At 46.1% G+C, this 16,756-nt stretch overlaps 1 protein-coding gene across 2 annotated transcripts in view; it reads left to right on the top strand.

Moving 5' to 3' along the window:
- VPS41 (VPS41 subunit of HOPS complex) overlaps positions 1-15,964 on the top strand; it is a 113,143-nt gene extending 97,179 nt beyond the window's left edge. For both annotated transcript variants that reach the window (XM_080975793.1, XM_080975794.1), the window contains exons 26-29: positions 7,894-7,993; positions 9,175-9,219; positions 10,453-10,532; positions 13,947-15,964. In XM_080975793.1, the coding sequence (XP_080831919.1) occupies positions 7,894-7,993; positions 9,175-9,219; positions 10,453-10,532; positions 13,947-14,027 (306 nt within the window). In that variant the 3' untranslated portion in view covers positions 14,028-15,964. The remainder of the gene's footprint in view (positions 1-7,893; positions 7,994-9,174; positions 9,220-10,452; positions 10,533-13,946) is intronic.
- Positions 15,965-16,756: the final 792 nt, after the last annotated feature.

The raw sequence follows: 16,756 nt of genomic DNA, 5'->3' as shown, positions 1-16,756 counted from the left end.
AAGCTCCATTTCTTTCCTCGAAACCCCCTGGTTCCTCTCCCTCACCCCTAAGACCTCTGAGCTTATTCTGGGCGTATTCATCATTCTCTGTTTCCTCTACCAGTTCTCTTTGTCCCACCAATGCCGCCCCACACACCCAGCGGTCCTCTGGAATGACATGTCTCTCTTCGGGTGCTCCCTCCCCCTCCAAATATTCAGGTTTGCGTGAGAGAGCGTCCGCCCTAATGTTCTCTGGGCCTGGCACGTAACAAATCTCAAAGTTAAATTTGGAGAACTCCTGGGCCCATCTCACTTGCCGTTGGTTGAGCACTCGTGCCGTCCTCCAATACTCTAGGTTCTTGTGGTCAGTGCACACTTGCACCTTATGTTGTGCGCCAATTAGCAGGTGCCTCCATCTCCGGAACGCCTCATGAATGGCTAGTAGTTCTCGGTCATACACCGTGTAGTTCCTCTCGGATTTGTTCAGCTTTCGCGAAAAAAAAGGCACACGGTCTCCACTCTGACTCCTCCTTCCCTGGCTGCAGAAGCACCGCCCCAATAGCTCTGTCTGATGCGTCAGTTTCCACTCTCATCGGTTTTTGTAAATCCACATGCAGGAGTTGTTGTTCCGAGGCGAAGGCCCTTTTTAGTTCCTCAAATGCTCGCTCCGCCTCCTCAGTCCAAACGAACTTCTTCTTACTGCTGAGACAGTCCGTAATGGGCGCCGTCAGGTGGGCAAAGTTTCGGATGAACTTACGATAGAAGTTCCCAAATCCTAGGAACCTCTGCACATCCTTCCTTGTTTTGGGTGTTTTCCATTCCAGCACCGCCTGGACCTTGCCGGGATCCATGGCCAATCCCTTGTCTGACAGGCGATACCCCAGGAATTCCACCTCCTTGGTATGAAACTGACACTTCTCCAGTTTCACCCACAGCTGGTTGGCTTGCAGCCTGCTCAACACTTCTCTGACGTCTCTCACATGCTGCTCCTCATTCTCAGAATACACCAACACGTCGTCTAAGAAGGCCACACAATTCTTGTAAAGCAAAGGCCCCAGGACGTGGTTCATAAACGATTGAAAGCACGCGGAGCCTCCTTGTAGGCCGAAGGGCATAACTAAATATTCAAATGCCCCCAAAGGGGTGAACATGGTGGTTTTCCATTCATCCCCCTTCCTTATTCGTATCAGGTTGTACGCCCCCCTTAGGTCCAGTTTAGTAAAAATCTTTCCCTTCCTGACCCTTGTCAAAATGTCGTCAATCCTGGGCATAGGGAAAGCCACTGGTTCTGACACTGCATTTAAGGCCCTGAAGTCACACACAAGCCTCGGCTTGTTCGTGTTTTTTTTATCCACAAAAAACACTGGGCTGCCCCCCACCGCCCTGGACTCTCTGATGAACCCTCTCTTCAGGTTCTTGTCAATGAACTCTCTTAGCTCCTGCATCTCTCTGTCTGACATGGCGTACAGCTTGCCTACAGGGAGCTGTGCCCCAGGGAGTAAATTGATTTGACAGTCAAAGGGTCTATGCGGGGGTAGTTGGTCAGCTTCCCTTTCGCTGAAGACGTCGCGGAGATCTGCGTATTGTCGTGGTACCTTCACGTTCTCCGTTACTTCAGTCCCTGCTAGGGTGGCTTGGGCCCCTGCCAAACCCTTTCCCTCTTTGCAGTGTTCTAAGCAATGTGCTGAACCAAAAGAAACCACTCTCTGATGCCAGCCCACCAGCGGATCATGTAACGCTAGCCAGCTCATCCCCAATATAATGGGAGCTCCTCCCAAGGTGGCCACATTAAACGCTATCAGTTCGGTGTGCCTTGCCACCTTCATTATCATTGGGACGGTCTGCAAGCTGACTTCTCCTCCCAACAGCTCCCTGCCATCGATCGTGGTCACCTGCAGGGGGTTGCTTAAAGGGATCGTCTGTATCTGGTGTTCAGCTGCAAACTCTTTGCTCATGAAATTGCAGGAGCTGCCTGAGTCCAACAGCGCCTTTATCTTTAGAGGGTGTCCGTTTGGCAGCTCTAGCGCCACTTCTATCACTAGGGCGGGTTTAGGAGGTTCTGGCGTGGGCACTTTCACTGCTCTTTGGCCTGGCTGCTGTGCCCCGACGGTGGCAGCCAGGCGTTGGCTTTTACTTGCTTCGGTATTTCTTCCTCTCTTCCCTCCACAGCTCCTACCATCCCTTGCCATTCCTTCCTCTGGGGGCAGACTCTGGCAAAGTGACCTGGCTGTTGGCAGAGATAGCATTTCCGGGCGCCTTTTCCCTCCTTCTTTCCCCCCTCACTGGGCTTTGAAACTGCGCGCGCGCGCGCTGTTCCGATTTCCATCGGCTCTGCCGGCGGGAAAGTTGGCTCTGGAATGTCTGGAATGCGGAACTCCTTCCAACGTTCCCCCTTCCCTTCCCGCCTCTCCAATGCTCTCGCCTCCTGGCGCGCTCCTATGGTCAGCGCTGATTTGGTCAGCTGGTCCATAGACTCCGCCCTGGGCGCCCGGGAAAGTTCGTCTTTCACAGCCGAAGAAAGCCCTTCTTCAAAGAGCATTTGAATGGGTTCCGCCGATAGATCCCACCCCAATTTATGGATCAACATGGTGAACTCAGTCCAGTACTCACGGACAGATCGGCTCCCCTGTTTGCAAGCCATTAACTGTCTGCGGACCACTCCCTGTTCAATATCGCTGGAAAACATCAGATCCATGGCGCGAAAGAACTTCATCGTGTCCTTTAGGACGTCACTATTCGCTGCCATCAGGGGTCTAACCCAGTCTCTCGCCCCCTTTTCAAGATGCCCAATCACGAAAGCCACTCGTGATTCCTCGTCAGGGAATTCATCAAACTGCAGATTGAGGGCATATTGCATCTCTGTCCGAAAGCCATGATAGTCTTTGGGCTCCCCCCCAAACTTCTGCACCAATCCTGGTACCTTTCTGACGAGCTGGGTGTCTTTCCCCTTTTTGTCTGCATCCTGAGCCCTCCTCTCCTCAAGCCTCGCCGTCTGCAGCGCTAGCTGGACCTCCAACACCCGGTACCTTTCTTCCAGGCTTGGACCCGCTCCAGCTCCTGCTTCTCCGGTTCCGGCTGGGTTGCTCATGATGCCTTCTCCTGCACAAGCTGCTCACGAAGACTGTCGGAATGCTGTGATGGGACGATGAGCTGCTTGTGTGTAAAATCCTAGTCCCTCAGAGTTTGGTCAAGTTTGCAAACCTCTGTCTGTAACGGAGCCCCTTAAACATGGCTCCGTCAGTCGCTGGCAGATTCCGACAGTGGTTGCTTTCGGAATCGCTTCCAACATAAAAGCTCCTTAACGGAAACACGTCTTCTGGACTCTCTGCGTGACAGTTTCCGGCGAGGAGTGGGTGTCCCTACAGGAGGTCCTGAAACCTCCCCACTGTTTTCGCTGGAAGTGTCTCTGAGCCATCCCTCCAGCTCCCTTTCCCTCAGCTCAGCTCCTCTCCCCCTACTGGTTCCCTCTTCAGCTGCTGAGTCTCTCCCAACCTGTGTGAGCCCTTTCACTTCCCTTCCTTCCGATGGCAGTTCCCTGACAGTTGGAATCTCCTTTTTTGTAACCATCTTATATTTGTGCATCTGGTTCTTCCTGCTGAAGTGCAGAGCCTTACATTTCTCCCTATTAAAGCTCATTTTGTTATTTTGGGCCCAATCTGTTAAGGCCATTTTGAATACTGATTCTGTCTTCTGCAGCATTGGCTACCCCTCCTAGTTTGGTGTCACCTGCAAATTTGATGAGCGTCCCCTCAATTCCTTCATCCAAGTCATTTATAAAGACATGGAACAACGGCGGGCCCAATGCACAGATGATTAATGTAATTCCAAATCATGGCCCAGGTGATATTGTTACCCAGACTTGTTTTGCTTTAAGCCCCGTGCCCCAGGGGCTCGCCACTGTGCTTAGAAAAGTAGCATGAAGATCTCTGAATTTAGCAATGCCATTGTCATCTTTGGTGGGAATGATTTAAGCCTGCCTAATAATGATGTCAGTGCTATGAGTTGAAGGCGTTCCAGTATTCATGGCAGGGCAAGACAGAGTTGTCTGTCTGGAATTAAATAGAAAGTAAGTTAAAGCTGCATTCTAAAAGTGCTTGTAGTTTATATCTCGCTCTTCAATGAGATGAATATTAAATCATAAATAAAGTACACTACTGACAGCTGCAGTTTAATTTATATAGCCATAAAATTGTGCATTCTCTTAAAGTGGAGGCACTCGTGCATCAAAAGTGACACATGCCTGGGAGCAGTGTTTAGCTGGAAGAGAATAAATTGCAGTTCCACTGGCAGTGTTTTCTTATTATAATTAAATCACAATCGGAACTCTGACAAGCCTGCCAGAATGAGCAAGATTACATTGAAATTTAGGCAATAAAACAGTAATTTCCTAATTTCGACTCCTGACATATATATATATATATGAAGTATTCTGTATTTTCAGCAGCTGTGCTTTGGAAAGCTTATGGGCCAAATCAATATTTTGCTTTCACATATAGATTAAAAACAAAAACAACAAAAAATGGCCATTTACCCAGGGTCAGTTGTAGGATTTTTCAGTACCAGGGCAAGTTAAGTTTTGCATCTCTCTCCATCCCGGCTCTGCTTCCCAAATCAACCGGGGCCATCCACACAGCCTCTAAGCCTCCACCTTCTTCTCTAGCCCTGGCTTGCCTGCCTAGCTCTGCCCTTTCTGTTGCTGAATTCCAAGCTGGCAGTTTTGCTGACAGAAGGGAAGGGTGTGTGTGTGTGTGTGTTTTATCTTGTGGTTACCACCCAATTTCAGGATGCTTATTCTACCACCACACACACGTGAACTCATGCACACACATACCGTAGCTATTTATTTATTTTATAACAAATACTTGTATTGTCGTTATTCATAATTAAAAAAGAAAAATCAGAGCGGTTTGCAACAGTTATACATAAAGCCATAAATAAAAATGTTAAAATGAGAAATCAGATAATTCTTATTATGGACTTCCCCAGCTGCAAAGGCAGAGAAGGCCTTTATTTAACATGTTGGCACCCCACCTTTCTTCCAAGTTGGGATTCAAAGCATTTGAAAAGCATCATTTTGAAATATGAAGTACCGTATTTTTCGCTCTATAAGACGCGCCAGGCCATAAGACGCACCTAGTTTTTGGAGGAGGAAAACAAGAAAAAAAATATTTTGAATCTCAGAAGCCAGAATAACAAGAGGGATCGCTGCGCAGTGAAAGCAGCAACCCCTCTTGCTGTTCTGGCTTCTGGTATAGCTGCGCAGCCTGCATTTGTTCCATAAGACGCACACACATTTCCCCATACTTTTTAGGAGGGAAAAAGTGAGTCTTATAGAGCAAAAAATACGGTAATAAGAACAAACTAGTAGTGAAAGTACAACAAAACACATTTAGAACCAGCATTAAAATTCTGTTGTGGGCAACATCATCACTATTCTGCCTTGCTCGGACCCCACCTGGAATACTGTGTTCAGTTCTGGGTGCCACAATTTAAGAAGGATGTGGACAAGTTGGAATGTTTGCAGAGGATGGAGACCAAGATGACCAAGGGTCTGGAAACTAAGCTGTATGAGGAGTGGTTGAAGGAGCTGGGTGTGTTTAGCTTCAATCCTGGCTAGGCCCTACTCTAGAGAATGGGCAAGAGCCGGGTCTGGATTTAAGTCTGGCCAGTCACAGCTTCATATTGGCCCCAACATGTCAGTATGGGACCAGCCACAAGCAGAGGTGCCCCATGTGTCTGGATTTTGGAAATCAAAATGCACTGAAGTAATATCCAGAATTAAAGCTGTCCAGTCGCTTAAGATCCAATTAGAAAAATGTAACAATTAAATAAGATGCCACTCGTGTAAAAGATGGGTCCCTTTCAGGCTACACCTCATAGATCAGATTGAATAAGTGATTCCTGGTCATTGCCAAGGGGCCCAGAAATCACTTTGTATGTTTTCAGCGCAAATCATTTTGGTTGAGGGTGGCGAACTGGCAGGCTGTATACAGCCCCCAAGACATTCTTTCCCAGTGGCTCTTTACCTCCTGTTGGTCTCACAATCTTGCCTGGGTGCTTAATTATTGTGCCACATCTATGCCACATGAGGCGACAGGGTGAGATCTGCAATGGTGCTTCCTTTAGCTTTGTACCAATGAAATATTTAGTAACTGATCTCTAATGTGTTCTCAAGAGCAGCCAAAACACAAAGCTACATGATGTGCACAAAGTGTTTTGCCTACGGGGAGTGCCATAGCATATTCCCCCCCCCCCCCCCGCATTTATTGTTCTCCACTCCTCCTCATGTGGCATACAGGGACACTTCTTGCTGACACTTTGAAGTTAAGCTTTCATGTCTGGGTCCGTGTGTCTCCCCATCACAGCTGAGTGTGTGCTTTCGTTTTGCAGTGACTTCCGAGCTGATGCATTGCATTATTCACCGCAGAGAGGGGGCCAGTCCTTTCCCAATCAATATATCTGAGCATTTTAAAGGGACACAAGGCAGAGCATGGATCTGCCTTTTGCAAAAGCGGCTATGTTTGTTACCCTCCGATCAATATGAAGATAGCAACCTGGAACATTTTTCGCTTCCCCCTCTCTGGGGCCAGCTAACACAGCAAGGGCAAATTGCATCCTAATGGGTTTCTGTTTTAAAATCAGTTTGCAAAAGTTGGCCAAGTGGCCACTAGGAGGCGTGTCGTCACCTGCTTAGCACATGATTGCAGCTCTGCCTGAAGGCAACGTTAGTTCAGTGATGTGGGTCTTTTTCGCTGGAGAGGGGCTGTGACTGTTCCCTGTGAGAGGCTGCTTTATTTAGCTCATCCAGATGGTTGGTATCTTTCGGGAACTGACAAAGCAAAGCATTTGCTACTTCGGCTTCCAGGGAGTAGCATCCAAAACGACACCTCTGCTGTGCTCATCCTTTTAGACCTTGTGCACTCCAAGTCAGTCCAAGGGGGTGGTATGGGGTGTGAGAGAGAAAGCGACCAAGGCAGTTCAAAAAGGAGGGGAGAGGAATTGTGTCCATGATGGCTGATCTGCTTGCACAACAGACTTCCACTGGCACAATGGAACAACTTCTCCTTCCTTTTCCCACCTCACAAACCCCACCCACAGAATCCGCCCCAGAGGATGGGGGGACCCTTCTTATCAGATTTATGGGGTGCATGGGGAGATGAGAGGAAGTCCTGTTGCATGAGTGGAACTCCGGGCAGCGTTGAGGACAGTCCTGTGTAGGAAACAAATACAAGACCTGCAACACAAGCTGAATAATATTAATAAACGGCTCATCGATTTCTGGCACATCTAACCCTGTCCAGTTGTACCTGCCTTTTGCAATTAGTCTGGAACGTTGGTCACACTGACAGTGTAAGTAGCTTGGTTCCTGCGATTCACGAGATGAAGAGCTCCGTGTGACTTTTTTCTCTTTTACTGGCTTAATTTTTCACTTTTCATTTTCATATTATTCTCTGGAACAGCTTGTGGTATATCTGTTAGGGTGGAACAATCCCACTCACGGAGTCCCCCTGCTGTGCTATTCAAAGCTCTGTGTTAGGTCCTCTAAGAAGTAGCTCTGACGATGAACTGTTGTGATTACCAAATCAGTTTTGTTAATGCCCAAAGTCCAGAAGGGTTGCTGTTAAATATTGTGATCAAGCATGTGAAAATTTACCAGGAAAGGACTATTTTAAGGAAATTATCCCATCCAATAGCTGCAGGTGCCCACTGCAGGGCACTTAGAATAACTAATGTATAATTTTGATTACTACATTTTGAGGCTCCGAGTGAGTCATTACCAAAAAGCTTTACTAGTAGGAGAATAGACCTTGGCAGCAAAGAATAATGTAAAATGTGTAATTTCAACTTCTGCATAACTTGAGAGTGAAAACCAGCTGAAGCATTGTCACAGTGTTGCATCCGTTTGTGTCTTAGATTTTGCTCCGGGAGGGGTGCAAGAAGATTCTTGTTGCTGACTCGCTTTCCTTGCTGAAAAAGATGCACCGAACACAAATGAGAGGCGTCCTTGTGGATGGTATGTTCAACGCATCTCTGGAAATTTCTGAAGCATAAAAGCTTCCATTGCTCGCATCCAAACTCTTTGGATTACTTCCATTTTATTAAGTTATTGACATATCCTAAAATGTAGGTTGCAGTATGTGGTTCTTAAATCTTTATTGGACTTTGAACTTTTTACCATGGGATTACCTTTATTAGTAACAAAACGCACGGCAGAAAACATCTAAATACGTGTACAAATTTTCTATTGCCTTATTTAGCCTGCAAAATAGTTTTTAGGGCATATTAAAGGTATCAAGTTCTTATCCTCATGGCGTAGCAGTTAATGTGCATTGTGGAGAGTCTCTTTATTGAATATTACCTATACAGTGGGCCAGTTTTGCATGTGATGCTAAGCCAAACTATGGTTTAGCATTAATGTGTGGGTTCCTGCAAAAGAGGTTGTAGCTGCTTTGCTCCTCTATTCCTGCTGCTGTGAGCTGAGCCATGGTTTGGCTTGGTTTGTCATCTGAACCTGGACTCAGTGATTTATCTCACTCCAGACCCGCCACAATCCACAGTTTGTGTTTAGGTAAACAGTTTGTGGTTGGTTTGCTCGAGACAAACCATAAGCCCAGGGCTTAGCTCACTGCAGTGGGAGGTCTGGGGGAGCAGTACAGCAACTACAGTCTTCTTTCTGGGAACCCTTGTTCATTCATGCTAAGCCATAGTTTTGGGATGCGGGTGGCGCTGTGATCTTAACCACTGAGCCGATCGGAAGGTCAGTGGTTTGCATCCCAGCGACGGGGTGAGCTCCCATTGCTCGGTCCCTGCTTCTGCCCACCTAGCAGTTTGAAAGCAGGTCAAAGTGCAAGTAGATAAATAGGTACCGCTCCAGCGGGAAGGTAAACGGCGTTTCCGTGCGCTGCTCTGGTTTCGCCAGAAGCAGCTTAGTCAAGCTGGCCACATGACCCAGAAAAAGTGTCTGTGGACAAACGTTGGCTCCCTCGGCCAGTAAAGCAAGATGAGCGCCGCAACCCCAGAGTCGTTTGCGACTGGACTTAACTGTCAGGGGTCCTTTACCTTTACCTTTTTAAGCCAAAGTTTGGCTTACCATTGTGTGCAAACCATCTCATTGCGTGCAAACCTGCCTGAGATAGGTGGTATAACATTATTCAGATAAATTGTCGTGACTTGTACCTGTTCTTTTTCTTACAGAGGAGAATATATGTGAAACATGCCTTTCCCCTATACTGCCTACAGGTAGGATATTTTGTGTCCAAAATACAAAGCCCCCCAGAGAGAAGATCTCTGGCTGTTAGGGTGAATGGGTGGTAGTTGTGGAAGATAGTGTGCAGCCCTCAGAGGCCTGTCCTCAAACTCAGTTCCTGCTCCTTTCCCCTTTGCACTGCTTGAAAAAATGATGGTGTTGGTAAGAAACCATTTCAGTTTTGATTTCCTGCGACCCTGTACAAGCAATCTAATTTACCTGTGCATCATGGGTGATGTGTCCTGTTTAGCTACCTGAGGTGAAATTGGAAGGTGCCACTCTGCATAGCATCCCTTACCTGAGTCATGTGGCGGCGGTGGCAGGTTCAGGTGAGGTTCCTTGCAGAGATTTGGGGAGATCTTCCCAGAAGCCACTGTTGTTACTGCTTCTGCTTCACCAGCAGCAGCAGGGCACCCATGAAGCCTGAGGTGGCTTCTTCAGCCTGCCTGCTTCAGCTGGCCCTGCTTGGCATGTACTACAATATACCACATACAGTTGCCACGGCTGTGTTTTTCTTCCTACGCAGCTTCCCTGGAAGGGACAAGCTAGGTTGCTCCAGGGAGTAGAGGAATCAGCCTCTATATCCTTTGCTGCTAGGCTTTCTTCTGATTCACTTAAACCAGGGGGGGTGGGATCCAAGAATTGAAGGTTTATTTCACAATAGATGCTAAGAACAGGTTTTCTAATGCAATACGATTCATGCCCTGCATCAGCTTATGTGTGTGCAGCAAAATGTTGCGGATAGGCTTAGAATGCAAATGACCGTCTCCAGAAACGCAGCTGTTTTATTTGAAGGACGTGTTGGGTGCTCATGGAAAGCTAGTGTTGCTCTTGAATTGTGGAGCCCTGGGTTCAAATCTCCATTTGGACATCAGTCTCTTTCCTGGAGCATAGCCAGTCAAGCACTGTGTTCCTAAGAGCATGGAAACATTAAAACAACATTTTAACATGGTCAGTGTAAGGTCATGTGATGTTACCATAAAAAGGTAGGGAACACAAAATTAATTTGCCTGCCTTTTGAAAAGTGTGTGTGTGTGTGTGTGTGTGTGTGTGTGTGTGTCCACACACACACACACACACACACACACAAACTTCAAAATGTCCTTGGATATTGCTGCTTAATAAGCTGCTGTATATTGAGGTAGCATCTATCTTGGTGCTTTTTATAGCCTTCAGCTCATGTATTTTGCTAATACATCATGTATTTTTCTCTCTTCTCTTGCCAGATGCATCTAAAGCTTTCAGTGTGACAGTGTTTCACTGCAGGCATATGTTCCACAAAGAGTGTTTTCCTGAACTTAGCACAGTAAGTAACCAGCTTAATCTCTGTGGATTCTAGAAATTGCTATAGTCAAAGACAAAAGGACAAATAAGTTATTTTTGCCGTCTGCTGAGCAGGGCAAGCATTTATCATGGATTATAAAATAATTATAGTAATTGTTCTTAGCTGGATCTCAGTAGGTGTTTAATACCAAAATATTGAGCCCATCCAAATAACCTCTTCCGCCCCTTCGCCTTACAGCACCACAGGTTTTAAAAACTGCTTCCATTAGCAAGAAACTGTGGTCTCCACTCAGCCAGATATTAAATGTAACTTTGATATCAAAGGGGAAACATTCAACTTGATTCTGACAAAAAGGAAGCATTACTTTCTTTTTATTGCAAAGATAAAGAATAATGTACGTATTTCGATATGATATTGGTGAGAGCCCCAAATATAGCTTGGTGACTGCAAAGTTAAGGAGACACCTCAATCCAGGGGTCAGCAAATTTTTTCAGCAGGGGGCTGGTCCACTGTCCCTCAGACCTTGTGGGGGGCCGGACCATATTTTGAAAAAAAAAAGAAAAAGAAGAAGAACGAATTCCTATGCCTCACAAATAACCAACCCAGAGATGCATTTTAAATAAAAGCACACATTCTACTCATGTAAAAACACGCTGGTTCCCGGACCGTCCGCAGGCTGGATTTAGAAGGCGATTGGGCCGGATCCAGCCCCTGGGCCTTAGTTTGCCTACCCATGCCTTAACCTGTAGAACGAACTCTTATGCTACGTATCAAGGTCAAAATACTTGGCAAGTGATTGAAGACATGGTATTTGGGTTGCAATCCTAGACGCACAATGACAAGCAAACTGCAATTAGTTTAAGGAAATGAAGTGAATATAAACTCTGCATTCACCATCTTGCTGAGAAGCCTGTAACATCCATTGGACACAGAGAGAGAGAGTTTACTGTTTCTTGAAAGAATTCTATCTCGTGACACATCTTGTTTTACCAATTTTGTTGTAAAATCAAATCTTTTTCCTGTTTAACTTCCATAAGTCTCCAAAGTGCTAGAGTTTTCTTTTCTTTTTTTGGTGCACTGTTCCTGGAGGTGCTGCAATACCAGGTTGATGCAAGGAATGGCCAGATTATCTTTTATTTCAGTTTACTAAACTGAGATTACCGTATTTTTCGCCCCATAGGGCGCACCAGCCCATAGGGCGCACCTAGTTTTTTGGGGGGGAAATAAAGGAAAAAAATTTTATTCCCCCCCCCCCCAGGCGCAGGGCTGGGGCAGGGGAAGCCCGAGCTTCCCCGACCCCAGCCCCCAGAACAGGCTTCTGGGTGCAGGCAGCTCTCCACAAGCCATGGGAGAGCTGCGCGACTTCACACAGCTCTCCCACGGCTTGCAGAGAGCCGCGCGAAGCCCGAAGCCTGGGGGCGCTGAGCTCAGCGCGCCCCAGGCTTCTGGGTGCAGGCAGCTCTCCCACGGCTTGCGGATAGCTTCCTGAAGCCTGCAATCACCCCATAGGACGCACACACATTTCCCCTTCATTTTTGGAGGGGAAAAAGTTCGTCCTATAGGGCGAAAAATACGGTATATTGAGTGAACACAGCCAATGCTCATTTTTTGTTTAAGTATGTATGTTGCCTTTCCAGGCTATGCATGTCAGGAGTTCAGCCTACACTCGAGTAGGACCCTGGTAGAGACACATGCCCGACTGGCATGTTCCCTCCCTCCTGGTCGATGGGGAGCTTCAAAAGCTTTCTTCTGCCTGAACATCACAGCGACCGATGCCAACCGACAGCAGCACACTTAGGGATCTACAGAGTTTGCGCAACATGCGTGACAGACCTCAGCAACTCAGCATTTTGGCTAATCTCCTTTATTTACATATAAACACACACGGAGCACTGCAACCTGGCTCCCTCTCTCTCTAGCATCAGACAGCAAAGAGAAAAAGGACAAAAGGCAATACAGTAGTCCCACTTCATGGAACACAGTAACACAAACATCCTGTCTCCGTCACTTCCCACTCTGTGGAGTCAAAACATACACCATCATGTGAAAGACAAAAATCCCATGACTGCAATCATAGATCAGGAATTCTAACAATGCAGCCCTGCTCAAGACAGCTCACATCATATAGCAAAAGAATAAAATGCAATTTTAACAATAGCAATTTAATCTAATAGCCAGCAATAAAATAGTGAAATATTAAAACAAGAAAATGGAGCAAAACAGAATGTGTGAAACTTAACTGCGTTTTCTATAAGGCAGCAGCAATATCATCATATATCTGTTTTAAAATTATATTTACTTAACTGCCATAATCTTCTTTTTATGTGGCATGTAAGCATTATATAAATCCCTAAAAACTAATACCTTCCATAGGCCTATTGCACAGATAGGTTAGCATCCAAATAACCATGTACTGTATATACTTGAGTATAAGCCGACCCGATTATAACCCGAGGCACCTAATTTTAGCACAAAAAACTGGGAAAACTTATTGACTTGAGTATAAGCCGGTTCACCACACCACAAACCTGGTGGTGGTGGCAGCGGCGGAGGAAGAACAAGCAGCCCAAAAGGGCTGCTTTTGGGCTGCTCATTCCTCCTCTTCCGCCGCTGACAGCGGCAAAGGCGGCGGAGGAGGAAGGAGCAGCCCGAAAGGGCTCCTTTCTCGCCGCTCGTCCCTCGGCCGCTGCCCGCCTCTGCAGCTCACAAGAGCAGGTATAGGAGCCACGGTTGGAAGAGGCGCAGCGCCTCCTGTGCCTGTCCTTGCGAGAGGCGGGCGGCAGCAGGACCAGTGGTGAGAAAGGGCTCCTCCTGAGGGGGGCTTTTTCAGCATAAAAAAATGTGCAGAAAAAGTCGACTTATATTCGAGTATATACGGTATTATGTCTGTATGCCTAAGGGATCATTGGACTTAACAGTTCTCAAACAGAAGCCACCATAGAAGCCAACTCCCAATAATATATTTGAGGGGGCAAGGCCCCTGAAAGTTAATGGGCATTTCCATTCAAATGGGGTGTGGGTGTTGTGATCAATTATGCAGGGCAGAGCTTACCTGCCCTCCCCCCAATATTTTATTCAAGTTGGTACCACTGGAAGCCACTATGCCACACAGCAAACCACTTCCAAAACTAGGGTGTTATATGGCATGGGAGGCTGATGTTCAATGAATATTAATATAATATAGTGTTGCTTTTTACCGCTACCAACTTGGATGGCTTTGAAAGAGGATCAGACAAATCTATGGAGAATAAGGCTGTCCTCGGGGGGAAATGCTCAAAATTGCACTACTTGCACATAAGCTCTTAGGCATAGCTCTTTGGATCTTAGCCATAGTCTATTTGTTTTTGGCCATGTACATGTATTTTGGCACAAATGTACCTAGAAATAATATGCAATCGATTTACAAAACCAATATTGTTTTGTTTTTGTTTTCAGGATTCGTCAGTACACTTCTGTAACATCTGCAGTGCTAAACACAGAGGTCCAGGCAGTGCCATCTTGGAGATGAAAAAATAATATTCTTTGGCATGTTGAGAGCTTATATTCTTCTATGTGTGACTACTTTAATGTGGCTCAGTGGAGCAGTGCTTCATTGTCAATATGCTACACACTGTGTGCATATGCGTATGTAACTTTGGCTGTGGATGTAGTAAGAGGGACTCTTTAAATCATCCAGCTCACTGATATTTCCTATGTGGATTTAAAGTGCTGGCAGCCAGGAAGTAATCAATGTGTTCCCTAATACACCATTGTGCAGTTCAGATGCGGTCACCTGTATGCTTGCTTAATCTCTACTAATTAATGAAAAGTAAACCTAAGTGGGAAAGTCATTGAGTTGATACGGTCTGTTTACAAAGTCCAGGCCTGTTAACAGGCTTGAAGTCGTAGCTGAAATTGCAGTTTGATCTTTGTACACGAGCGCATGAACTCTTTGGGGCTCCACATTCAGGAACATGTACACGCATCGCCTTTCCAAGATCAACTTGTGTTCTGTACCTTTTATCCTTTTATTCAGGGGACCTCAAAACAGTTGTAATTTCTAAGATGTGAAGGTGATAAAACAAAAACAAAAAACCCTGCCAATTGAGACCGGGGTTCTACCTACTTTGAGCATCCTATTTACTACACAAGCCAACCAAATGCCCCCAGGAAGCTGACAAACACGGCGTGAAGGCACAGCCCTCCCCTGTAGTGCATTTCCAACACCTGTTATTCATAGGTATACTGCCTCTGGTCTTGGAGGTTCCACGTCAATCTGTCCATCTATTTGCCGCGACGACGCATATCTTTCCTGAGTTTTTCTAGGCTGCCAGTCGCTAAGCAGTCACCAAGCGCTTCCATCTCTGCACCAGAGGTACTACCCCATCCCCTAAACACCCAGCACACCCCATTGGATGCAGTTGTTGTTTAGTCGTTTAGTCGTGTCCGACTCTTCGTGACCCCATGGACCAGAGCATGCCAGGCACTCCTGTCTTCCACTGCCTCCCGCAGTTTAGTCAAACTCATGCTGGTAGCTTCCAGAACACTGTCCAACCATCTCGTCCTCTGTCGTCCCCTTCTCCTTGTGCCCTCCATCTTTCCCAACATCAGGGTCTTTTCCAGGGAGTCTTCTCTTCTCATGAAGTGGCCAAAGTATTGGAGCCTCAGCTTCAGGACCTGTCCTTCCAGTGAGCACTCAGGGCTGATTTCCTTAAGAATGGATAGGTTTGATCTTCTTGCAGTCCATGGGACTCTCAAGAGTCTCCTCCAGCACCATAATTCAAAAGCATCCATTCTTCGGGAATCGGCCTACTTTATGGTCCAGCTCTCGCTTCCATACATCACTACTGGGAAAACCATAGTTGGTGGGTGGAAAATATACGATGTGTATAATGTCTATAGCAGGAGATCTTTGTAAACACATTGGGAAGGCACATACGGCTCCAAAGATCCTTTTCATGCCACCCCACATTTAGTGGGTTCTGTGCGTGTGCCAATTCTTGGCCCTTGGATGCATTCGCATGAACCAGATAGCTGCCACAAGCAGAAGGCAAACAGCATCTGCTTCAAAGTGGGTTGGTTGTGCAGTGGCTCACTTCTTTGTCATGATGCCACAACGAAGCAAAAAGCCAACGCCCTTTTCTCCAGAGGCTCTAGATTTGCAGTAGCTACATGGATGTGCTACAAAACGTTCTCTGCTCGTCCCCCACCTCCTGGCTGCTAAACAGGTTTCGTAGACCATAGCATCCTGTTAGTAAAATAAAATAAATGAAATGGGGAGAATGAAACTGTCTTTAAGTACATGTAACCACATTATTTTCCTGTGCTTCTTGCTGTTTAAACCTAAGTCTTTCTGACCCATATAGTAGTACCATCATCTGGATTACATAATCCCAGATGTTTGCATATTGTTTCGTGAGCTCATCTGGCCTCTCTGAACTATATTGTGCTATATGATGGAGTCACAGCTTATTTTTTTAAAAAAGGAGGAAGATTAAATCCTAGTAAAAGCTTACTTTAGCCTCGTTTTGTGGATCTGTATGATTGCAATAATATCTGTTTCCATAGCATCTACATGGATCCTATACAAAAATCAGTAGTGAGAAGAAAAATTTCCATCAGTTCTTAGCATGACTAATGCTTTTGTCTGGCTTTTGTCCATTGTAATGGTTCTCTTTATAAGTGAGCATGATGTGCGAACGATTTTGTCTGCTGCAAATAGGACCTGGTTTTTGGCATATTACATGGTTTCACTACGGTTTCTGTAATTGCCTTTTTCAGTTAATAGACAGTAGCTTGCAGCTTTGCATACCATATTTTTCCGTGTATATGACTATGCTTTTTGCTAAAAAAAAAAGGCAAAAATTGGGTGTCCTCTTATACATGGATAGCGAATTCAGAGGGGGGTCTTGTGATTGGCTGTGGCAATTGGGCAGGTGATTGGCGGCTGTAGCAAGGTGTGCAATCAGCAGTGGCTGTGGCAAGTGATCAGCAGTGGCGGGCAGGCGGGTGAGCGATTGGCGGAAGTGGCTTCCCCCACCCCCCAAAAAATGCTTAACAACTTAATTTCTTAATTTTGGGTTAAAAAAAATAGGGGTCGTCATATACATGGGGGCGTCTTAAACACAGAAAAATACGGTATGTTAGGGCAGTGGTTTTCAAACAATGAATCCGGGTTTCCTCTCAAGTCACAGGTTTCCCATGCCTGTTGTAAGGAAAGCTCTTTACCTTCCTCAGACTTTACCTTTTCTGTCCTTATTAAGTCC

This window comes from Podarcis pityusensis, assembly GCF_964106645.2.
Source record: "Podarcis pityusensis genome assembly, chromosome: 12".
Classification (NCBI taxonomy): Eukaryota; Metazoa; Chordata; class Lepidosauria; order Squamata; family Lacertidae; genus Podarcis; species Podarcis pityusensis.
This window is presented reverse-complemented; position numbering and strand designations above follow the sequence as displayed.